The 27595-nt window shown below is 41.2% G+C and overlaps 4 protein-coding genes across 7 annotated transcripts; 2 read left to right on the forward strand and 2 right to left on the reverse strand.

Moving 5' to 3' along the window:
- The first annotated feature begins 7212 nt into the window (after positions 1-7212).
- On the forward strand, positions 7213-10165 carry LOC144709252 (protein EMSY-LIKE 3-like). Of its 2 annotated transcripts, none has more exons than XM_078582736.1 (10): positions 7213-7343; positions 7423-7637; positions 8312-8520; positions 8611-8720; positions 8795-9053; positions 9137-9331; positions 9407-9475; positions 9554-9805; positions 9883-9951; positions 10029-10165. In XM_078582736.1, the coding sequence occupies exons 2-10, from the start codon at positions 7610-7612 to the stop codon at positions 10098-10100; spliced, it is 1263 nt and encodes a 420-aa protein (XP_078438862.1). In that variant the 5' UTR covers positions 7213-7343; positions 7423-7609; the 3' UTR covers positions 10101-10165. The 2 variants fall into 2 exon arrangements, with proteins under 2 accessions (XP_078438862.1, XP_078438861.1); XM_078582735.1 differs by having other exon boundaries at positions 7231-7343; positions 7433-7637.
- LOC144709254 (uncharacterized) lies at positions 8726-12501 on the reverse strand. Of its 2 annotated transcripts, XM_078582737.1 has the most exons (6): positions 12051-12501; positions 11576-11972; positions 11002-11514; positions 10297-10370; positions 10001-10219; positions 8726-9015 (listed from the first exon to the last, which is right to left on the reverse strand). In XM_078582737.1, exons 1-3 carry the CDS (start codon positions 12350-12352, stop codon positions 11008-11010), a joined length of 1206 nt encoding a protein of 401 aa, XP_078438863.1. In that variant the 5' UTR covers positions 12353-12501; the 3' UTR covers positions 8726-9015; positions 10001-10219; positions 10297-10370; positions 11002-11007. The 2 variants fall into 2 exon arrangements, with proteins under 2 accessions (XP_078438863.1, XP_078438864.1); XM_078582738.1 differs by lacking the exon at positions 10001-10219.
- A 1221-nt stretch (positions 12502-13722) lies between these two features.
- LOC144709341 (uncharacterized) lies at positions 13723-14773 on the reverse strand. The gene has a single exon (XM_078582874.1). It carries the CDS (start codon positions 14713-14715, stop codon positions 13927-13929), a length of 789 nt encoding a protein of 262 aa, XP_078439000.1. The 5' UTR covers positions 14716-14773; the 3' UTR covers positions 13723-13926.
- On the forward strand, positions 14744-19240 carry LOC144709340 (Nse4, component of Smc5/6 DNA repair complex). 2 transcript variants are annotated; one of them, XM_078582872.1, is made up of 9 exons: positions 14744-14885; positions 14978-15111; positions 15241-15430; positions 15511-15591; positions 16649-16895; positions 17454-17544; positions 17623-17845; positions 17948-18039; positions 18836-19240. In XM_078582872.1, exons 3-9 carry the CDS (start codon positions 15292-15294, stop codon positions 19064-19066), a joined length of 1104 nt encoding a protein of 367 aa, XP_078438998.1. In that variant the 5' UTR covers positions 14744-14885; positions 14978-15111; positions 15241-15291; the 3' UTR covers positions 19067-19240. The 2 variants fall into 2 exon arrangements, with proteins under 2 accessions (XP_078438998.1, XP_078438999.1); XM_078582873.1 differs by having other exon boundaries at positions 14746-14885; positions 14999-15111.
- Positions 19241-27595: the final 8355 nt, after the last annotated feature.

Below are 27595 nucleotides of genomic sequence, written 5' to 3' on the forward strand. Positions count from 1 at the left end.
TCCATGCCCTATTATCTACAAATATAACCCTCTTTTTAGTCCTAAAAGTGATCTTGGAATCACTCCTGTATTTGTAACTTAAGAAGAGCAAATAAATTTTGAGATACATCAAAATTTTTTGCTGTCCATTGTTGATCAAAGTTAGATGGAAAACGAGAAGTGGAGCAGCTTTTCTTCTGTTCTGAATCTCATTGATCCTGTCAAAATATTAGGGTGTACGATGAGTCTCCTTGTACTTATTCCGTCATCTTATTCTCAACATTCAAATATTCACAACCATCTATCCATCCGCATCTACCTACCTACATATATCCATCTGATCCGTGTCATCCATATTAATCTAATAATTACATGCATTAACTATTCCATATGAACATCCTTAATCAAAATGTTTCTCGTCTCCCCTTATTTCTTATTTTATAAAATATATATTCTCATCCCCATATTATATTTTTTAAATACCTAATGTTTATTCCTAGTGAAGGCCATCCTTCGTCATCACAGCTAATCATTTTATGGTATTTTAACAGAATTTCTTGACATTGATTTCATGAACTCATAATAGATATCTATTTAAATATTGTTAATGTTATTTTTATATTTATTCAATGAAACTTAAGACTTTTCTTAATTTTTTGGTATTTTATGGAATTCCCTGGAGTTACATTCATTAAATAAGATGATTTTAAAAGATATGAACTATACTTTTGTACTTATTAAAAAATATTAATTTTTAATTTTTTGGAACTTCCAAAATTTTCATGCTACACTGGAAATCCGTCAAACAGATTACTGAGGTGACAAAAAATCAAGTGGTTGAGAATAATTCAACTTTAAATTGCAATGTCTAATGATTGATAAGGCATTTCAGGCCAAAAGTTTAGGGAAGCTTCAGGTTTATCCCCTATACTGTGCAATATCTAGGATCTATGAATAGGTCTCGCCATCGTTATGAAAAAATATTATTGTGTTTTGTTCATAATTACACCGTTTGGGTTTGGCCTCGCTTTACAATAGCAAATGATCAAAGAAGTGATGTCATGATCAAGACTCCAAAAGAAAAATTACCACTCAGATTGTTGGGCATGTGAAGACGTGGCTAGTGTGATATTTGTCTTTTTCAATCTGACATCTTTATCTTTTTCCCTAGGCAATCATCACTGATAGCATAAGTTTTCACCATCATGTTTGCCACCACCAACTCCATTGTTTGTCGCTGTGTATCCAACTTCATGTGCATCGCCACAATGGACGACAAAAATCATTATCACTCACCCTGCTCTGACACTCACAAGTTTGTACCGCCACTTGTAATCTATGACAATAATACTCATATACTCACTCTATTCCACCCACTACTATCAATGGTCACCCAGAGCTACTACAATACCAGCTAAAGTGTTTAATTATTATTAATCAAGATTTATCTCAAGAAAATTTCCAAAATTTTTCTATAATTTTTAAAAAACTACATTGACTCAGATTTATTTTCCCTTCTTCCTATAATTATTTCGAAATATGTTTCGCTACATTTATTTTATTAAATTATATTTAACTAATGAAACTATATAAAATACTTAAAAACAAAATTAAATTTGAAATTCAATTATTCAATACTTGCTTTGTATGTATTCAACCCTTACGCGCTCCATGGTTGTAAAAAAAATTATAAATCTTATTGTATAAAACAGAAGTCTTAAGTGACACAATTAACCCCAACCTCTGGTTTAACACTAAATATCTTATCAATTTTTCGTATTGACTCAAATATGAATGAGAAATTAAATCACTGAATTTGATTTCATCAATGTGTCAAAGATATTATTTTAATTATTAATATTTTTTATTTCTTCTTATAATAGAGTGGCATACCTCAGATCTTATGAAGAAGATATTTGGTTCCGTCAATAATTTAATTATTAAAATTTGTTTATTTAAAATAACAAATTATTTAATTATTAAAGTGGAAGAATTCTGGGTTGAACACAACAAAAAGGTTTTATCATTCCTGAATATTTTTAAGGTGATCTATATAAGAAGAAATAGAAATAATATGTTGTGTGCAAGGGAGTAGAGGTTTTATGACAAGGTGTTGAGGAAAAGATAAATATGAGAGTATTTTTTAGAATTATTAGAGAATAGAGGGAAAATGAGAAGGAAATATAAAGTTTTATAGATAATGAGGTGACACTTATATTATAAATATTTAATACATTAATGTATGCGTTGTATATGTCAGCAAAACTTATCTCATCCCAAAGAGATACGATGAGAATTGAATAATATTAGAGGTGATGGATATTATGTGGTCGTCAAGCCAATCACACCACTATGTTTATTTAAGTTCATTGAATAAAATATTATGTTCATTAATATTCTAGTGTGATGATTATAATCAAGTCCATGAATATGTGCAATGACCCACTGAATTATGAAGAGATCATAATACAATGATCACTAGTCTTTAAACATGTATTCTAAATATTCCTATTCGATGGATAGTAGAGATGGACATCAAATTATCCAGATAGAATAGTACTAAATGATCCTACTTATAGGATAAGCATATATGATCCTATGGTTATTTGTGTAGAGACACTACATACAAACAGTGGGTGCTCTTTAGTGAAAGAGTTCATTGAATTAATCCGAAGAATCCTTGAATGTTATTATACCTAAACATCAATGAGGTTTATCCATGTCAGATTTGTACATGAGGAGATTGACTCAAGGAAGATGATGCATCAATTCTCGGGCCAGGGTAGTGAGGATACTGGAGAAGGCATTCTCCAATGATACCCGTTACGCATCAGTACTAATCAAATGACGGATTAGGGTTTGACAATAAACCATACCCTAAGTCATTTGAGAGTCTAGCACGGATGATGGATCATACATATACGGTAACCGATGAAGGTAAAGGTTTCATGAGAGAGTTCGAACAGTACTCAGTATCTTCTAAAGCACGAGGTGTAGCTTGGCACCCCACGGGCTGGAAACTTAACCTATCGACTGGGTTAAAATGATTCTTAGTTAATTAATCTATATGTTCATACATTTAATGAATAATGTTGGTCAATAATTGTTATTAGGATAATAAAGTCATTAATTAGAATGATACATGGGCCTAGAGGGTCACATGCAAAATATTATAAGGGCATTGGTGAATCTATTTTACTTTATGGGTTTTTGAAAAAAAAAAAGTGAAATAATAATAATGAATTAATATTTTATTCAATGAACTTAAATAAAAAAATGGTGGCATTATTTGGCTTGACGTCCACACAATATCCATCAGTTAGAAATGGGATTAAATGTGTACATGCATTTACCTTTTCTCTTGACAGTGGGAAGACAAAATGATGAGGCAATGGTAGTGGAAGCACATGGGCATGATTCGTCAATAATGAAGAAAAGGAAATGGCATGGTTGATGATAGTACGACGGGAAAGAGAGTAAATGAGAGATAAACTCGAAAGTTAGTGTTAATTATGTCATTGTTTGTTTTTTAATTCATTTACATTACATAACACAGATTTATCTTGTGATGAATATGGATCATCTATGCAGGGAATGATGGATAGAAAATTTAATATTTAAATGTTTGATTAAAGGATAACAAAATATATTACAAAATACGAGGTTGTCAAACGAGAGTAATGGTGATGTATGAAGCTATGAAGTAATTATAAGTGTATTAATATTTATGCCAACCTAGTGATTATTTGTTCATGCATTCACGTAGATGTACTTAAAAACCAATGGGGATATGGATAATAGAGTGGCCATATTCGAGATTTTGGATTGCCAAATATCAAGCTTTGAAGTTCGAGCAATCTTGGCTGTTGATTTAGTTAAAATATTCTATCGCCTTGTCACCACTATCATGATGTATCTAGGGTTTGTTATTTTCAATCATCGGGTCATATTTTTTTGTGTCTTTCTCGATTGATATCTCTGCATTTGCCACATGTCCCTACGTGAATAAGAAAAAAAGAAGATTTAATAAATGATAAATGTGTGATGCGATGACGCATTAGTGCACACAATATCAACATGTTTTATCTGTTTTGGTTAATTGCAATTAGTCACATGTGTGACACATTTATGCACTTGCAACCCGTATACACGTATAAGAGCTGTTTGTCCCAGCATACATACGATACAATTTTTTAATTTTAAAGCATCAAATACAAAATAAAGCGAGGTATTTTTAAAATGTAAACATATTTATTTTTTCTCGTTCTTCGCAATAGTATTTATTGTGATTTGAGTCCAATATTTTTTCTTATGGCCCACATCATCTTATCACTCAACAAATATAATTGATTTGGCTAATGATTGGTCTTGACATGATCACAATTTTCAATGCATCATGGCATCTTTTCCCAATGATTGTCCGCAGTAATCATTAGTAAAAACCATAATTTGCCTCCTTTAGATCAAGTCTAATGGCGACACGAGGGAAGGAAGAAAAATAAGACTAGAAACCCCATAAATAATTCCATATAATGAAATACACAATGCTGTTGGGTTCTGGGCCTTGATTTAATGCTTGAAAAACCTTTTTTCAGGCAACATAAGATTGCCGTCCGTCCCAACCCTCACACAAGACGGATGTTTTGGGTTTGGTGCATTGGTTCGTCCATGGAAAACACATTTCCATGGATACGGAAGCGTGTCGATCGATTCATAATTGATCTTTAAAATCAAATATCGAGTGTACCTATTAGGGAACTCGTTCAACCCTCGACTTTGCCGCTCCGAGATTGTTCTGAAGCTGTTCACGCATCCGGCCTCTAGAAGTATCCAAGCGATCACTCAGCGCTTGGATCTCTACATCTTCTTCACCAACCTTTCTTAAAAATCTAGAAGATCTGCTCACCATGAAGACACTCTCCTTGGATGAGCAGAGAAGAGAGTGGAGAAAGGGAGGGGCTCTCAAATCTGGCTTGCATGGGTACTTGAAATGAGAGTCCTTTCCCTCTTTATATTTTGGTTAAGGTTTTTCTCAAAAACCCTAAAAGTAAAATATATCAACCAATACCCTTATGACCTTATGCGTGTGACCCTCTAGGCCCATGTATGGTTATAGTTAATAACTTTAGTGACCCAATAACATTTATTAATAAACCTTATTAATTAACTATATCAACATATAGATTAATTAAATAAGGATTGATTTAACCCAATCGATAGGTTAAGTTTCCAACTCGTGGGATGCCAAGCTACACCTCGCGCTCTAGAAGATTCCGAGTAGTGTTGAACTCTCTCATGAAACCTTTACCATCACCGGTTACCGTATATGTATAATCCATCATCTGCGACTGTCTCTCGCGAGACTCTCGAACGACTTAGGGTATGGTTTATCATCAAACCCTAATCCATCATTCAATTAGTATTGATGCTTAACAGGGATCATCAGAGAACATCTTCTCCAATATCCTCACTACCCTGGACAGGAATTTTTTTTGCATCGTCTTCCTTGAGTCGATCTCCTCTTATGCCGAGGATGGATGATCCCGTCTTGACCACTCAATCATCTTCGTGAGGTTCTTACTACATCCAAGCTATGACTTGTTTGAATCCCATGATTAGAGGCTCGTAATTTGTATTCAAAATTTAGTCGCCCATTTACGAGATGTCAGGGTGTCTCAAGTCAGTGGATCACTTATATAACCGTGACATGAATCAACCTGATTGACATTTAGGTATAATACCATTCAGGGATTTGTACGGATCAATTCAATGAACCCTTTCTCCAAAGAGCACCCACTATCTTTCCTTAGTGTCGCCACACTAATAGCCACATGACCAGCTATACTTATCATATAAGTAGTATCAACTAGTGCTATTCTATCCAAATAATTCGATGTCCGTATCGACTATCCACCGAATATGACTATTTGGAGTATATGTTTAAAAATTAGTGATCATTGTATTATGATATCATCATAATTTACTAAGTCATTGCACATATTTCTTGACTTCATTATAAACGTCACACATAATAATAATGAACGTAAATATTTTATTCGATGAACTTAAATAAACATGGTAGCGTGATTGGCTTGATGGCCACATAATATCTGTCAGGATGATGGGCTCAAAACAAATAATACCAATTGGACCAGACTCCCCACCATACACCATGATCCCATCCACCATCTAGGGCAGTGGAAGTATGTCAGACGACAGTCAGACCCCATCAGTCATCTGTCAATCGACGTCCATCCCGATGACAATTATGCCAAATGGATGACGAGTCAAAAACAGATTTTACCAATTGGGACCGACCATCCACCGTCTAGGGCAGTGGAATTGTGCCAGACGACAGTTGGACACCATCAGTCATCCATTAATTGAAATCCATCTTGATGACGACTACGGACGGATTACAAGTCCAAAATGGACAATACAAAATGGAACGGCCTCCCCTACACTGTTGGACCATCCACCATCTAGCGAAATGGAATTATACCGGACGACAATTGGATGCCATCAGCTATCCGTCAACCGACACCCATCAAGACAACAATTATGCCGGACGGATGACGAGCCCAAAATAGACATTATCAATCGGGACATGCCATCCACCGTCTAGGGCACAAAATTAAGCCAGACGATAATTGGATGCCATCAGTCATCCGTCAACTCACATCCATCTTGACGGCATTTATGGGGGATAGATGACGAGTCCGAAACAGACAATACCAATTGGGACATACCATCCACTATCCAGGGCACGGGAACTAAGCCGGACGAGAGTTGGATGCCATCAGTCATTCGTCAACCGACACCCATCCCGACGACAATTATGTCGGACGGATGACGAGTCCAAAACAGACAGTACCAATCGGGACATACCATCCACCGTGTAGGGCGCGAGAACTAAGCCGAACGAGAATCAGACGCCATTAGTCATCCATCAACTGACACCCATCATGACGACAATTATGCCGGACGGATGACGAGTCGAAAACAGACAGTACCAATCTGAACATACCATCCACCGTCTAGGGCACGGGAATTAAGCCGAACGAGAATCGGACGCCATCAGTCATCCGTCATCTGTCATCAGTCAACAAACCCTAATCATTTCTCCGGGACACGAGTGGCCAAACGGAGGGGGTGGGTGAAAATCAAAACGCATGGGCAAGTCATGGAAGATTCTTTAGGTGGCGGAACTGAAGGCGAATTATAACCTAGACGAGCCTGCGATATAAAAGGGCTTTCGGTTCCAAATTGGCCGGATTTATTTCCCCCCTCTTTTGCTCCTCCTCAGCGGAAAAACACTCCTCGGCCGCGCCTTCCTCTGCGTTCTTCGCCCCCTCCCCGCCGAGGTACTGTTCGAGCGCGTCTCTCTGAATTCTTGTTCTTGTTCATGATCTGAAATCGGATCGGAATTCCCGTTCCATGGAGGCCGACGCAGTTCCTACGCTGATCCGACCGGAGATGTTGTCGTTCCGACCGACGGGATCCGCTTTCGTGATTCACCGGCCTCAGTAGGGAAGCCGAGAATCTTTCGTTTTTTTTTGCGGCTTGATCGAAGGGGTTTCGTTGGTGGTGGTGAGTATTTCATGGTGCGAATCGACGGGAGAATCTGAGCATGGAATTCGGTCCTTCGGACAGCAGCGGTGAGTCGATTTCGTGTGTGTGTGTTTTTTTTTGTATTTCGATCTTGGCGACTTGCTCATTGCTCATTGTTTCTCTGATTGGTGTTGGCGTGCATTATTCATCGAAAGAACAAACACACAGTTCTTAAGAATTTCGAGCGAGACAATTGTGCGAGTAATTGGAAAGAAAATATTTTGCTTTGAAGAAGGCTCCGAATGTGGGTCAGGTCCATAACTCTCGAGTGTTCTTTTTGTTAACCAAAATTTTAGTTATCGTGACATCTGTGTTGTTGTGATTATAATGTTTAAATCTTCCGGATGGCTGTTTTTTCTAGATTACAATTTAGTGCTGGGAGGAGAAATAATTAGCGTAGAAGACATCTGCAAACTCATCTGCACAAATGTAATGCATTTAGCGCTGGGAGAAATAATTATAATTTTGCGACCTATTAATTCACCAATAAGGATTGTTGTGGTTGACTAATAAGTATCAAACCATTCGAGTTGGGCGTCTCATGATAAACTGACAAGTCCCCAGACCCTAAATTTGTTTACATTCTTCAGAAAGAAAAAAATTCTCTCAATTGGGAAAAAATATAACTCTGTGGAGGACACTTCAGTTCTTCCAATTCCTTGTCTGTTTTGTTATCTTCTGTATGGCAGACAGATGAATCTGATCCAGAGAGTGGCTGCAGGAACCGACGACGATCTACCGCCGACCCATCGAAACCGCGGCGCGAGAGGAGGCGTGCGCGGGCCGGGCAATGGCGCCGCCCCCGTCTTCAACTCCCTCCCTTATTCCAGGATTCAGAATGACATGGATACACAAATTCACCAGCTTGAGCAGGAAGCCTACTGCTCTGTTCTACTGGCTTTCAAGGCTCAGTCTGATGTCATAACCTGGGTATTTTCCATCAACCCATGAAACAATTCCTCAAAGTTTTTCAGTTTATTTTGTATTTTCTTTTTCTCTGATATTATTTGGTGCACCCAGGAACAAGAGAGCTTGATTACCGAGCTCCGGAAAGAGCTTAGGGTGTCTGATGAGGAGCACAGGGAGCTATTAACGCGAGTCAACGCTAATGACATTATCCGGAGAATAAGGTAACTTTCCAGCAATCAAAATCTGTTTTTTGGATTAATGTTATGCGAGAAATTTGATTAAAATGATTAACCAGGGACTGGAGGAAGAGCAGCATATCCCACATCGACATCCCCAATAATGTGCAAGCCTCCCACGCCGTGGCGCCAAGTCCCACGCCGTCTGCCTCTCGCAAGAAACAAAAACAGCCCCCCCCGCCGCCGCTGCAGTCCTTGCCTTCTCCGTCCCCGGCCCTGCATTCCCGGGCAGCGGCAGAGGCGGCAGCGACGCCATCGTCCTTGTCCGCAAAGCGAGGAGCTGCGCCGGTGACAGCCAGAAACAAGAAGCAAAAATCAGTGAGTTCACTTTTCCAAAGTATTGACTCGGTCAAGTGTTGACTTAATCGTTGGTTGACTTTATCGTATCTATCTGGTTTCAGAATTTGCCCTCGGGATCTGCCTCAAAGTCAATGCAGTATCCTCCACTAGGGCCAGGAGGAAGAGGGCAGGCAGTCAACGCGCCGGCAGCAGAGGTCCCCACCTTCAACCCGCTGATCGGGCGCAAAGTCCTCACCCGATGGCCCGACGACAACAACTTCTACGAGGCTGTTATCACGGATTACAATCCTGCCGAGGTGAGATCTCCACCGCGGAAGCTAAGCCGAGCGAGCTGAGCCCCGTCTGATCCGTCCATTTCTGTTCCTCTGCAGGGTCTTCACGCTCTTGTGTATGACATCAACACCAAGGATGAGACTTGGGAGTGGGTGAATCTCAACGAGGTAGGTCAAAAGTCAATAGTCAGGATCGACTTATGTGGTCAAAGTCAAACTCTCTCTTTTCTTTGAACGAAACTGCAGATATCTCCAGAAGACATACGCTGGGAAGGGGAGGACCCAGGCATTGTGCCCCACCGAGCCGGGCAGAGCGGCCCGGGCAGGGGGCCGAAGAAGCCATCGGCACGAGCCATGGGACCGGGCCCGGGGCGAGGGCGGGGATCGATGAAGGCTGCCCACCACTCGAAACCTGGCTTGCCAGGACCGCAAAACGGGGTGGGGAAGAAGGGAGCCGACGTCATCGAAATCCTCCACACTGACACTCTGATCAAGGCCGTATGTCTCCCTAATTACTCCCTAATCCTTCTCCTAATTATGGGCTTATTCGTCTGCCTGAATTCCCCCCCCCCCAGGTGGAGAAGGTGTTCAGTTCAGGGAACCCCGACCCGGCAGACGTCGAGAAGGCGAGGCGGGCGCTAAAGGTAAGATATCTAGAGAGAGAAAGTAGAGAGAGATAGAGATATGACTGACGGCTGTGGGTGGGTTCTATGCTGGGCAGGGCCACGAGCACTCGCTGATCGATGCCATCGCCAGGATAGCCGACCCTTCGGACAGCGAAAGCGGTAATTGATCGAATCCCATCCCCCCTCCCTGTTTATACTGTGACACGGGCAATCCTATTTTTTTTTTTCACTCTCCTCGGAATTTCCTTTTTCTGAAAAGAGGCCAAAAAATAGGGGTCCGGTTCATCTGCAGCAACTTAAACGCCGTTAATAATATATATATATTTTAAAAAATGACTCCAAAGTTGTGTTTTTTTTCTTAACCTTAACTACAGCGGTGGGCACCGGGACTGTCCGAAGCGCGTCTATTCACAGACTACCGTGTTTCCTTGCAAAATCTGCAAAAAAATGAAATCCAGTAAAATAAACTGAAAAAAGGAATTACGGTGTTTTCTTGTAAAACCTGCGAAAAATGAACCCCAGTAAAATAAACTGTAAAAAAGAATTACGGTGTTTCCTTGTAAAATCTGCGAAATATGAGCCCCAATAAAATAAAAGGAAAAAATCGAATTACGGTATTTAGTTGAAAAATCTATGAAAAATGAACCCCAGTAAAATAAACTGAAAAAAAGATGTACCGCGTTTCCTTGTAAAATCTGCGAAAAATGAAACCCAGTAAAATAAACTGAAAAAAAGGAAGTACGTGTTACCTTGTAAAATCGGCGAAAAATGAACCCCAGTAAAATAAACTGAGAAAAAAGAAATACCGTGTTTCCTTGTAAAATCGGCGAAAACTGAACCCCAGTAAAATAAACTGAAAATAAAGAAGTACTGTGTTTCCGTGTAAAATCGGCGAAAACTGAAACACAGTAAAATAAACTGAAAAAAGAATTACCATGTTTCCGTGTAAAATCGATGAGAAACTAAACCCAGTAAAATAAACTGAAAAGAAGAAGTGCCGTGTTTCCTTGTAAAATCTCCGAAAAATTAAACCCAGTAAAATAAATTAAAATTAAAAAAAAGAATTACCGTGTTTCATTTCTTCCTCGCTCTGGCCTTCGGCGGCGGCGGCGGTCTCTTGGGAGGTCGGCCTACGCCGCGCTTGACGGGTATCTCCTTCCTGGAGTTCTTGAGAGCTTCTAGAAGCGCGCCGCCGCCGGAGGCACGTGCGGAGGAGGGATCCGCACGTGCGCCGCCGCGGCCTCGGCTACTCCGCCGCCTCTTCGTCCTCTTCGGATCCGCTCTCTCCTCCTCGGCCCTCTTCCGGCACGCGAGAAGCGGCCCGCCGCTCCCCGCCGTCGGATCCGAGATCGACGGCGAGGATCCTCCGCCGCCGATCCGACGGCGCACCACCCGCCGGAGTTCGACGGCGGCCGCATATTCCGTCGACGTTCTCGGGAAGAAGACGGCGGCGTTCGTGCAAAGCAGAAGAAGGTCTCGGAAGAACTCCGCGCGCGCCACGTACCCTCCCCCCGTCAGCTTCCCCGTCACCCCGCCCAAGTCCACGTGGCGCCGTATCAAACTCCGGTATCTCGCCGTCTCCTGGAACAATCCAAAACGTTCCAGAAACATCCAAAAAAAGTACCGAAAATTCGAAAAATACCTGGATTTTGAGGCGATGCTCGAAGAGAGAAGCGTGCTTGTGAGAGCGGAAGATCTCGAGGAAGGAAATCAACGGCTGAGATTCGACGTGGAGCTTCCGCGAGAGCACGGCGGCCGCCTCGCCTCTCGTCTCCGCCACCGACTCGCCCGACTCGGGCTGCTGGTGTTGAACCGCTGAGTCAACTTCCTCCCCCGCCGATTCACCCCCGCTCTTGTTATCCTCTTCGCCTGTCTCGATCTTGATTCCGCCGTTCTTGGCTTCGGACGAGTTCGAGTCGTCGAACGACGGATCGCAGCCGTCGATCGCTTCATCTCGCGGCTGAAATTCCGCCGCGTCGATTTGTTCTTCGTCGCGGTCCCGGTCTTCCTCGAGTTTTTTAACTTTCCGCTGAAGAGACCTTCGAACGAGACGTGAGATTAGCCGTCGGATGAAGATCCGTCGATGAACAAACGGAAATAAAATCGAAAATAGTTACGTGATGGATTCGTCGTGGCTCTCCACCTCGCGCCGGAGCTCGGCGACGCGGAGCTTGCGCAGTTCTTCGAGGAGGAGAGCGCAATCGTCTCCGCCGTCGATTTCGCGATTTTCCGGCTTGAATCGGCGGCGGAGAGCGAGGAATCGGCGCTCGCAGGTCTGCGGATCGACGATGGCCGGCGGTTCGATCCGCGGTTGGATCTCCGTGGCGACGAGGCGCCAGTTCTTCGTGCCGTGAAGCTTGGCGGCGCACACCAGGAGGAGGTCCTCCCGCGTGCTCCAGACCGCGCCATATCCGTTCATCTCGCTCCTCCCATGGCGACCTCCATCGCAAACCCTAGCTCGCGAGATGAAGAACAACACGAAGAACAGGAAGAACAGGAAGAACAAGAAGAAGAAGATGAAGAAGAAGAGCGTCGTACTTTCGCGTCCCGCCTTCTCTTCTTCCAATGGATGGCCGCCTCTTATAAACCTGGCCCCTATTGGCTCGTACTTTGACGAAATTGCTCCTCTACTTGGCTTGATTTACTGCGCATGCTATCGCCTTGTCGTTGACTGACGGTCAACGGAATGGAAGGGCGTTTTAGTCTTTCCGTTCCCGTCCCGATGACGGGACGACATGGGAAGTGACGAAATGGAAGACGGTCGCCATCTGTCCTGGAGCCTCTTGGTTAAATAATTCGTCATCGTTGGCAATAATTGTTGTCACCGTTAACAAATTCTTCATCGTTGGCACGTCATCCCCGTCATTCCCATCATCAGTGGTCATCGTCCTCCACATCAGCATTGGTCATCCACGTCATAGATGGTCCCCATTAGTAGTCATCCCTGTCGTCAAGGATCGTCGTCCCCATCTTGGCCAGTCGTCTTTGCTGTCTACGGTTGTTGGCCACTTTGTTAGAGGCGTTCCTCTCCATTTTTTATAATAGTCTCCCCCATTGTTGACAGTCGTTATCGCCGTTGATGATGGTTGTCATCATGTCATCGACGTTTGCATCAATGGCATCCGTAGTGGTCATCCCAGTCATTGACAATCCTATCCTCATCATCCATGGAAACTATCCCCATCGTCCACGGTGATTATCCCCGCTGACATCGACAATATTAATTAAAATAGACTAAAGAGGATTAAATGTCTCCTTTTCATTTGATTAAGGGCCATGGCATTTAGGCATCCCATTACCCAAAGAGACCCACAATTAGATGTGGCTGTTCTGTTCTTTTTGTGCAAATTGTTCGTTTTGTTTGGTGTTCCGAACAGAACAAAAACGAATTCGAACAGAACATCACACAGATCCGTGTGCGGTTCTTTTGTTTACTTTGTGCGAATTTTGTTCTAGTTTTGTGCGAATCTGCGAATTTGTTCGTTTTTTGAAAAAAAAAAAGAACAGAACAAAGAACAAGGCCCAGTGCGGTTCTTTTGTGCAATTTTTTTGTTCATTTAAAATGAGTAGAACAGAACGACCATGTCTATATCCTTCCATCCATCAACGAGACTATATGACGTGGCAGTTGACACCCCCCGAAGCCGAAGGTGGAATGGGCCTTACATTCAGTATCCGTTACAAGGCTCACAGTATTGGACGGAACGGATGACGGAACTGAGTGATGGATGGCTTTCAAATAAATTATCAAATGTGTATGATGACGAGACGGGACGGGACGGAAGGATATGAAAAGGAAACCATTAACAGGTTTTTCGATTTGAAATCCTCCCCAAGGCCAAACATTATTTGCAGTTTTAGCCCTCAGCACTAGGAAAAGACAACCATACCCCCAAAAGCTAGAAAAGATTAAAAACTAGAGAAAAATGAATAGATTCAAAAAAAAAAGAAAAAAAGAAGAGGGCGGCGTGATTTGAAATATCGAGTCGGAGATCATCCGTTCTTCAGAGACTTCTCGGTGGCGGAGGAGATCTGATCACCGCCATGGATTCGAGCTCGAAGCTCGTCGAGCGCGTTCTTCATCGAGCTAGTCTCGCGCTGGAGATCGGCGATCCGATTCTGCACAAACGGCAGATCAAACTGTTCTTCTTGAATCGATTTCTGTCGCGATTGTTCCACGGAAATCTTGCTCATCACGAGCACGGGAAGCTTCCAGCGCGAAATTCCTCTCTCCGCGTAGTCCAGGAAGGTAGGCTTGATCTGGATCTCCGAAGGAACGCGCACGCCCCAGCGGAATTTCACCACGGCGTGGCGACGAACGGGGAGGATGCTCTGCGCGGTCAGCTCCGCGCCGGAGAGCACGTCGCAGATCGCCATGGCGGAGGCCGATCCGATCGATTTCTTGTTGGCGTTGACGAAATCGCTGGATCCGGCGAGGAAGAGAGAATCGGCGGATTTTCTGAGGAAGAAGTCGCCGAGGCGAGGCTTGATCTGGATGGTGAAGATCGGAGATCCGCAGGAGAGGAGGCCGAACTCGGCGGTCATCGCCATGGCGGCCGTTCCGGCCTTGATCTTGACGCCGAAGGGATTGCTAGCATCGTTGGGGCGGTAGCAGACGCGGAGAGAAGGACCGGATTCGAAGGCGGTGCCGAGGTCGAGGCGAAGCTCGTTCGCATCTCCGGCGGAAATTCCGGTGAGGAAGGGCAGTCCGAGAACGCTCACCGGCACCTTCGCCCTCGCCAGAGGCTGCCGATCTTCTCTGAACTTGATCGACGCCTTCATTTTCGGCGGAAATCGAGCTCGCCGGAACCCTAACTCGCTCGGATTTCAACCTCGCCGCGAAATTTCTCTTGGAGAAATCAATCTCAGATCGAGAACAAGCTCATCATCGATCGAAAGATCGCTACATTTCCCCTCCGCCGCGGAGAAGAAAATCTGCGTTTCGCGGCAAGGTCTGCTCTCTTTTCCCTTTTTTTCCCCCTCATCCCTTGACATTACTCTGCCATTCAAGATCCAACGGTAGGAAAACAATCTCGATGAACAGTTCCGGAATCGAACGGTGCAGAGTGATAGGGAATACGGACCGTCCGATCGCGTCGTTGCGGATGCAAATTCGGAGATAAAATTCGATTAATTTTCGAAGCGACGGCGCGGGAAGCGTAACTGACTTCAAAAAAGGTAATTTAGATCTTCCCTCCAGAGTTCTTCTAGTTGCTTGGAAAATCTGCAATTTGTTCATCCCGCTCTCAAATTCTTCGTCCGTGTTCATCGGGGATAATGTTTTTTCCACCGCTGATCTGATGGCAGTGGATTAGAAAATCTAGGGTTTCTCTCGATTTGTTCTTGCCGGTTGATGAAATGAGGAAGCGCGCGAAGAAGGAAGCCGATGAAGGTTGCAGCCGTGGAAGTTCACCCGCTGCAGAACCTACCCGGGAAGAAACCGTCGAGCGGCGAGTTCTTCGGTCGCGGTATCTTGCGGTTAAGAATCAAATTGCCGGTACGGATTCTCGTTTTCTCATCCAAAATTTTGCAGAAAAATTAAATTTATTCAATCGCGTTGCGCTGTTTGTGTCGCAGATGGAAAGGAGGACCTAACCAGAATCAATTCCGAGAGGTTTGCTTCGATCATATCCGAAGTTGAAGCTCTGCATCAGCGAGGTAGGTAGTCCGCGGCGTGTTCATTTTACTGATCCGTGCATCGTATTGATCACTTTTTAATGGGATCTTCGTCCAAGTTCAGAAATCTGGACACGTTTTTTAGTGTTTGGTGTTGCTCTTGATCCAAGCAAGTGGCTGCTTTGTTTCGATAACGAATTTTTGTGGGATTTATTTAGTAGCTTAGAAACATGGCTGCGCTGTTAGTGTTATGTGTTGCTCTTGATCCAAGCAAGTTGGCGCGTTGTTTCGATATCGAATTTTTGTGGGATTTGTATCCCAGTTTAGAAACCTGGATACGTTGTTTAATGTTTTGCGTTGATTGTGATTCAAAGCAAGTGGCTACTTTTAATCGCTGTCGACTTTTTCTGGGGTTTATTTCGCAGTTCAGAAATATATATGCGTTGTTGAGTTTTTTCTGTTGATCTTGATCCTTGCAAGTGGCTAACTTTAACGCTATCGACTTTTTGTGGGGTTTATTTCGCAGTTCAGAAATCTGGATACGTTGTTGAGTGTTTTGTGTTGATCTTAAACCAAGCAAGTAGCTAAATTTTACTGCTATCGATTTATTGTGGTATTTAAATCGCAGTTTTGAATCCTGGATGCATTGGGTAGTGTTATGTGTTGATCTTGATCCAAGTAAGTAGCTGCTTCTTATCGCAATCAATTTACTGTGGATTTACATCGCAGTTCAGAAACCTGGATACGTTGTTTGGTGTTTTATGTTGATCTTGACCAAAGGGGGTGCCTAAGTTTTACCAATATCGATTTTTTGTGGTATTCATATCGCAGTTTAGAAACCTAGATGCGTTTGTGTTGATCTTGATCCAAGCAATTGGATACTTTTAATTTCGCTGTTCTGAAATCTGGATACGTTCTTGAGCGTTTAGTGTTGATCATGATCCAGGTGAGTAGCTAACTTTTACTGCTATCGATCTATTGCGGGATTTGTATCGCAGTTTAAAATCCAGGATGCATTGTTTAGTGCTTTGTGTTGATCTTGATTCTAGCAAGTGGCTACTTATGATCGATATTGATTTACTGTGGATTAATATTGCAGTTCAGAAACCTAGAGAGCAGATCGTCGATGCTGAGGCTCTGCTCGACATCGCCAGCACGTTGGCGACTTCAATTCGTTCTCACGGAAACGATGGTTTGACTCCAGCGGACTTTTTAAACGCTGTGCTGAGAAAATTTGGTGAACAGGATGCGATCAGCTCGGCTGGTGCTTGCAGCCATGATTTTTGGAAGAATCTGGGCTTGTCTGTTGCTCCTGCCTTTAAAAACCCTTTTGGATGCTCTACAATGTGAGTAAAACTTCAATTTTAATTGCACAGAAGTAGTCTCTTTTTAGCATCTTGACATTTGACTTTTAACAAGATTAAAGGTCTGATCTTTGTTTGGAAAATCGTTTCATAAGTAAGTTTCTTCACAGAGAAGAGTCCTACGTTCTCGAATCAATGAACGCAATTAGACATTACAGTTCCTGGTGCTATGCACTTATTCCATGCCCGAAACTAAATGAAATGAAAATGATGTCTTAGTCTAGAATCTAGCTTTGGTCATGGTTTGGGTTTGTGGACGTAGCAATTATCTTGAACACTAAACTGTGATGAGCACGACGTAGTCATCATCATAATCCTAGCCGCAGATGAATGATGAAAACGATGATTTACTCATCATAGCCTCACCAGTGATGGAATAAGTTTAACAAAATTTTCCAGTACATTAGGCAGAAATATCATTATCAGCGGGCCAGAAAATATAGCTGGACCTATTTATCTTTGTTCCTTGACTATAGCGTATCAGATCATTCAACCCATGATAGAGAATGATTTTATTTTGATGGAAAATTCAATTGCCAGGTTGGGGCCCATGAACACAGAACTGAAGCAACGGAAAGCCCCTGTCCACAAAAAGAAGAGCAAACCTTCTGAAAACGCCCGGCCTGAGGAGGTAAAATTCTGGTTTTACCATTAAAAATTCAGTGATTTTTTTATGGCAGTCTTCTTCAATCTTTGGATGGTTTTTCAGTTGAAAGGATCAGATTTGGAAGGGGAAGAGAGAACGGACACAGACAAGAACATGATGGCCATGTTTGATGTTCTGCGGAGACTGCGGCGGGTTGGCCTGGAAAGTCTTATATTGAATCGGGTTTCCTTTGCGCAGACTGTAGAAAACCTGTTTGTCCTCTCCTTCCTTGTGAAGGACGGCCGGGCCGAGATCACAGTTGACGACTCTGGCCATCACACTGTTGGTGTGCTGCTCACCCTGGAGACAGAAATGGAATCATAATCTTGAAGATTTTATCTTATGTGCATATAATGATGATTAAAGACGTTATTTTCTTCCTTTTCAGCGCCTAAAAATGCACCCGCGGCGGCTGCAGTGGCAGCTGGTGAGGTCTCGTTCAGCCACTTTGTCTTCAGATTCGACTTCAAGGACTGGACGGTACGCTTAGAGTATCTTATGATCAGGGCTCAGCATCGATGAACACCATTAATGACCATGATGATGGATCATCATCATCATTATCTGGTTTCCAAGAGCAGTTCTCATCACTGCCAACGTAGTCTGTCGGTTGATGATGAATCATCATGTTCGTCCTGTTTGCTAGATATGTGATCTTCATCTGTTGATTTCCACTCTAAGATATAGCATTTAATCATGTCATTATCATGTAGTTTCCAAGTAGACGTGGTTGTTCTGTTCTTTTTGTGGGAATTTGTGCGAATTGTTCGTTCTGTTCTTTTTGTGCGAATTGTTCATTCTGTTCGGTTTTCTGAACAGAACAAAAACGAATTCGAACAGAACATCGCACAGACCCGTGTGCGTTTCTTTTTTTGTGCGAATTTTGTTCTAGTTTTGTGCGAATTTGCGCGAATGTGCGTATTTTGTTCGTTTTTGGAAAAAAAAAGAACAGAACAAAGAACAAGGCCCTGTGTGGTTCTTTTGTGCAAATTTTTTGTTCGTTTCAAACTAACAGAACAGAACAACCATGTCTATTTGCAAGGGCCATTTTCCTAGAACTGTCATTTTCATCCGGTGGTTTCCATGCTAAGATAGAGCATTTAATCATGCCATCATCATCAAGTTTCCATGGGGATTTATTGTTATTGTCATTATCATCCATCTGGGGAAGATGAAGCCATCTTTGTCATTGTCATTCGTCCAAGCCACGCGATTTATGAGAGTTATTTTCTCGAAGTAATTTCATGCAATATATATTTATATGTTGCTTTTGCAGCTGATGAAGGAGAAAGTGATGATTGGCGAGGAGGTGATGCCGCATAGACATGGTGGCGGCGCGGTTGGGTCTTGTGGGTCTGAGTCTGTGGCAGCTCCGCTGCCGATGACGCCGATAAGAAAGCTTACGAGGAACCGCGGGCTCGTTCTGCAGGGGGAACTGGTGGTGGAGGACTCGCCGGAGGCGGAATCGGCCGTGGCCGGGAAGAAGATGAAGCGCCTCTTTCGCTGACGAAGGGCAAGTAATCTTTTGCTTCTCGAGGCATTTCCTCAAACACTTTGTTCTATGTTTTCGTGTATCTGCTGGCCTCTGTAATTTATTTGCTATTCCTTTCATTGGGATAGTAATTCAATATTTTTGCCCATTATAATTAAGATCAATGCAGGCTTTGAGACTTGGCAAGAAGAGAGAGATTGAGTCAACTCTTCTGATTGACAGAGGTGAAGAGGATGAAAAAAATAAAGGGACATTATGAATCTAGATGTTGATTGTCAGAAAGTCAATGGTTATGGTCAATATTGTAGTTAACTATGGTTGAGAAGATAGAAATTGAAGAGCCTGGAGAAAGGTTGACTTTTTGTTCAACTGTCTAGAAGAGAGAAATCAGAAGTCAACCATCTTGGCTAATTAAAGAGATAAACTGAAGAGCCAGGTGAAGAGGGGAAGGAAGTTAAAAGTGCTTTTGACTTAGTAATGTTGGGATGTGAGATGAATAGAAAAATGTGGTGAAGAGACATAAAACAAAGTTGACACTTTACTCTAATTAGATCCGGAGGAGAGAAATAAAATTATTTCTTGGAAATATAGAGATCAAAAGTAACCAAGTAAACTAAGTTCAAGAAAAGAGGAACAAAAACCTACTGGAACAAAATACCTGAATTTTAAGTTTTAATGATTTTTGTCTAATGTCGACAAGAAAGATCAAAATATGAGAACTGTAAGAAATATAAAAATCTGTTGAACATGTAACATAACAGAAGAGAGATGATGGGTTTAGTTTAATGGCCTGAACATTAAAACTCCATAAAAAATGAAACCTGGTAAAAAATGATAATGATGATGACGGTGGTGCTTTGGCCAGAAAGATCAGTAAGCCATGGAAATGACAAAATGGGGGTGAAGAATGACAATTACTGATCATTGTTAGTATTTTTGACTCCTCTTTTATAGTCCCCAGTCTATCCTCTCTCATTTCCCTGATTTATTTATCTGTTTGCACTGCTATCTCAACAAGAGGTGTCTTAGAAGTTTTGATAAGATTATGCACTTTTTTATGCTGTGCTCTTATACTATGAAAAAGCTTATGTTGAGGCCAGAGAGAAGTAGAGGCATGCATAACGAGGAAATCATATCAAAGTAGTAAAGAGAGTGAATATATATGTGTTTTCCTGTTAAATATCTATTGATGCTAGTATAGGTGCTTGAGAAGGATCCATCATAACTGTCTAACACTTTATTAGAGACAAGTACTCAATGTAGAGTAAAAACAGAGATATATATATTTAAAACCCAAAATTGTTATTGGAGATTGTAAATGATGGTCTTGATCATGATGCTATGAGGAGAAACGATAAAACCTAGTCATTATCCTTTTGACACAAAATTCAGAAGTTTACACACCACATGGGATCAGGGAGCATCTTAGAGAAATAGAAAACTATGATAAGAATTTTAATATATTTCGGTGATGGTGGGAAAAGCATTCAAAATTTTTGGTTGTGTATTTTTATTGTGAATAAGATGAGAATATTTAGAGAAGACATACCATAGAACAATATTATTGATACTTTCTTGAGAAGTCTGCAAAAAATATATGATCATGTTATGACTTCAATCAAAGACTCAAATGAAAAATTCATTTGCATCCTTGATGGCCTATTGTGATATTTAGAGAATCAATCAGTCTAAGGAAAAGCCTGAAGAAGAGACTTTCAAGTCAAAAGTTTACTTATCTACTCACAAATAATCTGCTCCAATGTTGCGGCCAAATTATGATTACTTTTGCAAACTGGAAGCGGAAGATTAAATAACAGATAAAGATATGACTATAGACTAGGAGAATATTATTCCAATTAAATGAGGATATGGAAGAGAAAAAATGAAAAAACTGAAATAAGACAAAGAGGTTAAAGAAGAGTAATACATACATGAGAAATGATATAATAATCTTACTATCAAGATTCTAGAGCTGCCTATTCTGTTACTTCAAAAGGTCTGTTCCTAAATAAATGAGATAAAATGTATGTTCTCTATTGTCCAAGATGCAGAAATTATGGGAAGATATATCTATTTTGGATTTGGCCCATGTGATGAGACATATGATGGGCCTCCACGTGCCCCTAGCATGCCTTTATGGAAATATATGTGGCTGACAAGCCAATCATACATTCCATATCACATCTCATGTTCATTAATAGATTTATTCATTATAGTGCACATGTGATGCTTAAAATGAAGTCCATGAATACATGATCATACTTTCTGAATTATGATAAGATGCTAAATAGATAGATAACTAGCCTTAAAGCATGTGTACTAAATATTTATATTTGAAGGATACTCAAGAAGGATATCAAAGTGTCCTGATAGGATAGCAATACTTATCTTCACTTATAAGAAGAGTACAACCAGTCCTGTAGCCATTAGCGTGGAGACACTAAGGATAGATAATGGATTCTCTTTAGTGGAAAGAGTTCTTTTATTTGATCCATACGAATCCATGAATGGTATTATAAATGGTCTTTAGACTTGAGACACTAAATACATTTTGTGGATGAATAATTGTACCTTGACTATGACCTAGGAGTCTCTAATCATGGGATTCTAAACAATCTTAATTCAGGTATATCAAGAAGTTCAAGAAGCCGATTGAGTGGCTAGGATGGGATCATCAAACCTCAATATAAGAGGAGATAACTCCAGGAAAATGATGTGATGAAATCCTTGGCCTAGGCAATCAAATACCGAAGAAGAGTTCTCTGATGATTTTCAAATGCATCAATACTAACTCGGATGACCAATTTGGGTTTGATAGTTGAACATATCCCAAGTCATCCTAGGAGCATCAAGTGGATCAGGGACTATTTGTACATGGTAACAAATGAGAAACGGGCCTCGTGAGTGAGTTGATGTACACTCCTTTGTATCTTTTAGAGCACAACATGTATCTAGAGATCCCATGAGTTAGAGACTCAACCTATCGATTGGGTTAAATCAATCTAACATATGTTAATATATATGATGATATAGTGAATTAATTTGGAAGGCCAATAAAGGTTATTGGGCTGTTGGATTTGTTAACTAGGTGATACATAAGCCTAAAGGTCACACGAACGTCGAAAATATACTTAAAATTTGGGGGTCTTTATGAAAAATACCCACTCAGTATAAATAGGGAAAGGTCCTGAAGGAAATTCACCCAGGTCAAAATTTTTCAGGGGTCTTCCCCTTCTTCTCCCTTCTCCCCACAACTCCACTCCATTCCCGATATGATTGGAACGACATAATGATGGCAATAGAGGTTAAACAGAGCTCAACAAGGTGCAGGAGGAGATTCTATATGCTGAGGATTGCTTCGGTGTGTCTAGGCTGCACACATGAGCAACTCCACTTGACTCACTTGAGGATTCAATGAGTCATGGATGTGATCCGTGAAAATATTATTTGTTTCATATTTTAATGATGTTGTTATGATTTTGACTTAAGTCTTCTGATGCAAGGAATCATAATATTCATCCATATCACGGCCTCCAGAATCCAACAAGCTTCTCCTTGGTCCAATGGGTAATGGAGCATGCCAGCCCGCTCCCAAGAGATGTTATCGGAGTCGCCAGCACCGTCAACGTCATCAGAGCTGCCACCGCCATCATCGTTGGCCCTGCCTGTCTGCGTTCAACCCGCCCGACATGCTAAGGCAAAGATGAAGACATCCGGGTTCAAATATCACAGGTGAGAGCATGTCCATGAGTTCGAATGTTTTGTTTTGCCAGTTCGTGCTCATCAGTTCGATGTTTATCGCGTTCACATGTTCATTTTCTGCCCTCGTTCGTGTGTTTGTTTGTGTGTCCATGTGTTCGTGTGCTCATCAGGTGTCATGTATCCCTGTCTTTATGTTTTCTTTCGTATTTGTCCCTTTGTTTTGTTGTAAAAAAGGGGGCCCATGTATAAGGCCCCTTTAATGGACTCCATCCCCCTTATAGACCTACCTAAGGACCCAAGGTCCCCCATATAAGGGAGAGATGGGCGCCCAAGGTCGGCATGCCTGGAAAGTTTGCATTTTGGAATTCACGTTCCTCGATCTAGGTCTCCCAAGATAGGAGGAGAGGAGAGAAAGCAAGAGGGAGGAAGGAGATAGAGGCGCCACAAGGATCCACGACCGCCCCAGCGCTGCTACACCAAGTCACCTGCCGCGGTTGACCGTTTCCTGAAGCGCTCAATGAATTCAACGAACGCTTTGAGTTTCATGTTGATCATCGTGATCGTTGGCCGCGACGGTGTTCTCCCGCGAGCCCACGTACGCGATCATGTCGACCACCCTGTGGGTGTGCACATACACTCGTGCACCATGTGGCTTGGGTACTGTCCACCAACTCTCTGTCAGCCGACGGATCCTCATGATGAGTTTCATCGTGTCGGCACCGACGGCCCCGCGGGAGTGCCGTGGTCCCGACAAGTCAATTCGGCGCCGATGGCTGAGCCCATGGGTTTCCAGCGGGCCCCACCGAGCTAACTGCAGCGCAGTCGTTTCGGGTCCGCAGATCTGGTGCAACCCCGGATCTCTCACGCGTGCGTTCCCCCTCCCGCATGTGTGTTGACCTTTTGCCGCGCCGCCCCATTTCATGTTTTCTCTAGTAAAAAGATTAGGTGTTTGGATAACCCCACCTCTCAGATACTTTTTCTAAAAAAAAGGGTTAGATGATACAAACTACATTTTGGGAGTTCTAAAAAAAAAACCAAGCCTCACACCAAACACCAAATACTTGCACTTCCAACCCACCAAAACCACTTGCATTTTGAAATCCTCTAGGTTTCCAGCTTCCACTTCAAGATCAAGAATTTTAAGAAACCGCAAATCGAGTTTTCCTAGCTTAAACCCCAAACTCAAATTGCAGTTTTTGTTGAAATGAGATGAGAATTGTGTCCTCAAATCGCTGAACCTCAAGTCAATTTCTCAAGTCAAAGTCCCACTTTTTGGAAATCCAAAACATGCGAGATTCTTGAGACGCAAGCTGAAAAGCTATTGTCCTTGTTATATATAAAAGCTAAAAACATGCACATATCATTAATTCAATAAAATAGATTCATGTTATATATTAATTTTTACATATTGATGATGAAAATAGCATAAATATTGCAGAGGATGCACTGAGTATTCAGGGATAATTTTTTACCAAGAATATTAAGGCAAGTAAACTAAAAAGGAGAGAACTTTAACTTATTGGACTTATCAAGGAGATAAATGCTATATATTTTAAAATAAGTTAAATTTTAGAAAGTATGTGATTTTGGATGAGTGTGGTCATTAAAATTGGAGAACTAATCATTAAATTCCCGCTGAAGGAGGAAAGAATATGAAAATTTGGAAATGTTAATGAAGAGAGCCAACCTCATCTTAAATCAAATCCATAGAATACTCTAGCAGAAAAGATGAGCCTTAAACAAGAAGAAAACACAGATTGAGTTGCGAATTAGATGGGCATGGAGCCTTTTCTCTAATGTGAAAAAGTTTTGATGAAATTCAAGACAAGGATCAGTGGAAAGAACTCATGAAGAAGAGATCAATCCCGATGAGAATTATGGCAACTGAGGTACAGTGTATCTAAACCAAATTCCACTCAGGGCGTTCTTGAGTCTTCAAGGGATCTAGGCAATCTCTCCTCGAGCTTCCAAATCAAGAACTGCCTTTAATTTTTTGTTTTTCCCCAATTTATCGCCATAGGATTGGAAGAAGTCGTTTTTCCGGTCTTTTTCGCTTTGTACGCAGGTGACACGGAGCGCCGCAATTGGTTTACTCGGTGCCACATACACGTCATCCTTCATACACACAGCGCCGCGTAGGTGTGATTTGCAATAAAAACACTTCACAGTCAGCATACGATCTGAGAACTGATTGGTCCACATATTGTTGCGCACGGGTTTAACTCGCTGCGTCGCAAGCAGCAGGTTAAGATGCACAGGATTGGTCTGTGCAATGCTTCGTGTGCGGCGTGACACGCAGTTGATGTGTATGTGCGTGTCCGCACCGAAGGCGTTTTCCTTGCTCCTGATTGGTTTGCACGCTCTGCGTGTGCTCTGCCCAACTCCACAACTCTGTTAGCGCTTAAACTGGCCCAATAAGGGCCAGTTTCAATAAAAAAATGATTTTTATTTAAAAGCAACTGAAATAAATTGTAAAAACCGTTTATTCATGTGAAGAAAAATGCTTTATTAACTTCTAAAATAAGTTTTATTTAAATTTTCTTTTTCTTTATAGAAATAGGTCAATTAAAACATTTAATTTCTTATACAATTCAATTTTAAGACGTTTAAAATGTATTTATTAACCTAATTATTTATCAAAAGTATTGTTTCTCTTGAAAATTAAGAAAAGTGTTATTTTTACATAAAATCATGATAACATGCACTAGAATTTAATGTTTTTCAACGTTAAAAGCCTACAAATATGATAAAATTATCATTTTATTAGCTCTTCTTTGCATGTTATCATGGGTCATGCAAAATTTTCCCATTTCTAAGTTTTGAAATCGAATTCAATTGCTCATCATTTACTTGATTGTCACTATCTCCTTCAGACTTATACAAAAAATCATTTATTAAAATAGGACATGATGAAACATTATTATTTTCACTAAGGTAAGATTTATTTACATTTCAGAAGATAAAAAACATGATGATTCAAAATTACTACCTACACACAACATGATATTCTTAGGATTAATATTAGGTTGAGTTGGAAGTTGACCTGGATTGCTTTCTCTTAGAGTGATATCTTCCAATTTACCTTTCATTCTGAGATTAGGCTGTTGTGCTTTTGCGCCTTGTCCTCGCTTTAGCATTTCAGTGTCTCTCTTGTGTTCTTCTGAGGTTTGCATTGCCATCTTCCTTTATGCATGCTTGTTCTTTCTCTCTTCTTGCATATCCCTGATAAAATCCATTAAAGTATAGTTAGTGTTTTCATTAGAGTTGTTAGGATGAGACTAAAAAGGTCTAGAGTAGTTTTGAAAATTTTGAAGATTTTGTTGCTAGACAAATTATTTTGATGCCACACTGTTGTTTGCTCCTTTGTCCCAATTCTGGTTGGTAAAATTAGACCAGCATTCCATGGTTCGTGACCTGCATCTTGTCTCCCAAATGCATTAACCTGTTCAATCATGGGACAAGACTTATCAGTACGTTCTTCACTAGAGAAAAAGCAAAAAGTTATGTTAATGGAAGTGTTGCCATCAAATGCAATCGCCTTTCCCTTAGTTAAATCTTCTATTGTTTGACCAATTTTGCCCCTGTCTCTCCCCAATTTATCCATTATGAGCTCTGGTTCGACTGTTTTTACATCAATGAGTCCTCCACGCTTTGGACCTGTATTTCGGTTAGTGTTGGAAAAGCTTTTTCTATATGTCCAATCATCCGCTAACTTCTCCATAAGCTTCATGGATTCATCTGCATGAGTATCAAGGAACATTCCTCCACTATATATGTCCACTAGATGTCATTCCTGATCATTCAATCCCCCATAAAAATTTGAACTAACTAATAGGATGGTATACCATGATGTGGGCATTTCCTAGTGAGTGCCATGAATCTTTCCCAAGCTTCTCTGAGAGTGTCATTTCCTTGGCAGAAGTCTCTTATAGCCTTTCTTAGGGAATTTTTATTTCCATAAGAATATAATTTCTTTGGAAAAGTAGACTGCATTTCACTCCATGATTGAAATTCTTGACCTATTCCCTTGAACCACTCTTTTGCTCTATCTTTCAAATCAAATTGAAATAGCCTAAGCTTGAGAATTTCTCGAGGGACACCTGCATAACTATAGGCAGAAACAATTGAGTATATTCTTCCAAAAACTCATAGGGTTCCTCATTGAATCTCCCATAAAAGGTAGGTAATTGATTGATCTTATTTGGGTCAATTATAAAGTTGACGTTTTTGTGTAGAGGAGCATAAATTTTTGTGTACGTTTCACTTCCTGCAGGGTTAGATTTCTCTCTAAATTTCATTCCCTAACTCCTTGTTCAGCTCTATGGTTATGTTTGTCTTCCATTCTCTCTCCAAATTGTTTAATTTCTCCCTCAGAGCTCTCAAAGATACTATCAAGACTAGGACTTCTTCTACCAATCGTCTCAAGGTCAACTAGGTGGGGATTTAAAGATCTCCTACCATTTATGCAAGGTTCAGTCTCAACATATGGTGAGGGAAAGTCAGATTAACTGAATAAGAAAATCAAAATGAAGAAAGAGCAATGATAAATTGGGAATTTTCAATATGTTTTTTTTAAAAAAACCAAATTCTGAATTTGAAAGAAAAATTCAATGCAAGTGCAGAATGTACTAAGAACAGTGATGTTCACTAGATACATAAATACTTGATATAGTTTTTATATTCACCGTGCCTCCCCGACAACAGCCCCATTTGATAAGCCTAAAATTGGGTAAGAAAATTCAGTTAATAATGTCATTAGAATTAGGCTTATGCAATGAAATTTTTACTATTCACCCTTAATGACAATTTTGGAAATATAGAATGATAAAGGGGTCAAACTAC

Source organism: Wolffia australiana, chromosome 11 (genome assembly GCF_029677425.1).
Source record: "Wolffia australiana isolate 7733 chromosome 11, ASM2967742v1".
Taxonomy (NCBI): Eukaryota; Viridiplantae; Streptophyta; class Magnoliopsida; order Alismatales; family Araceae; genus Wolffia; species Wolffia australiana.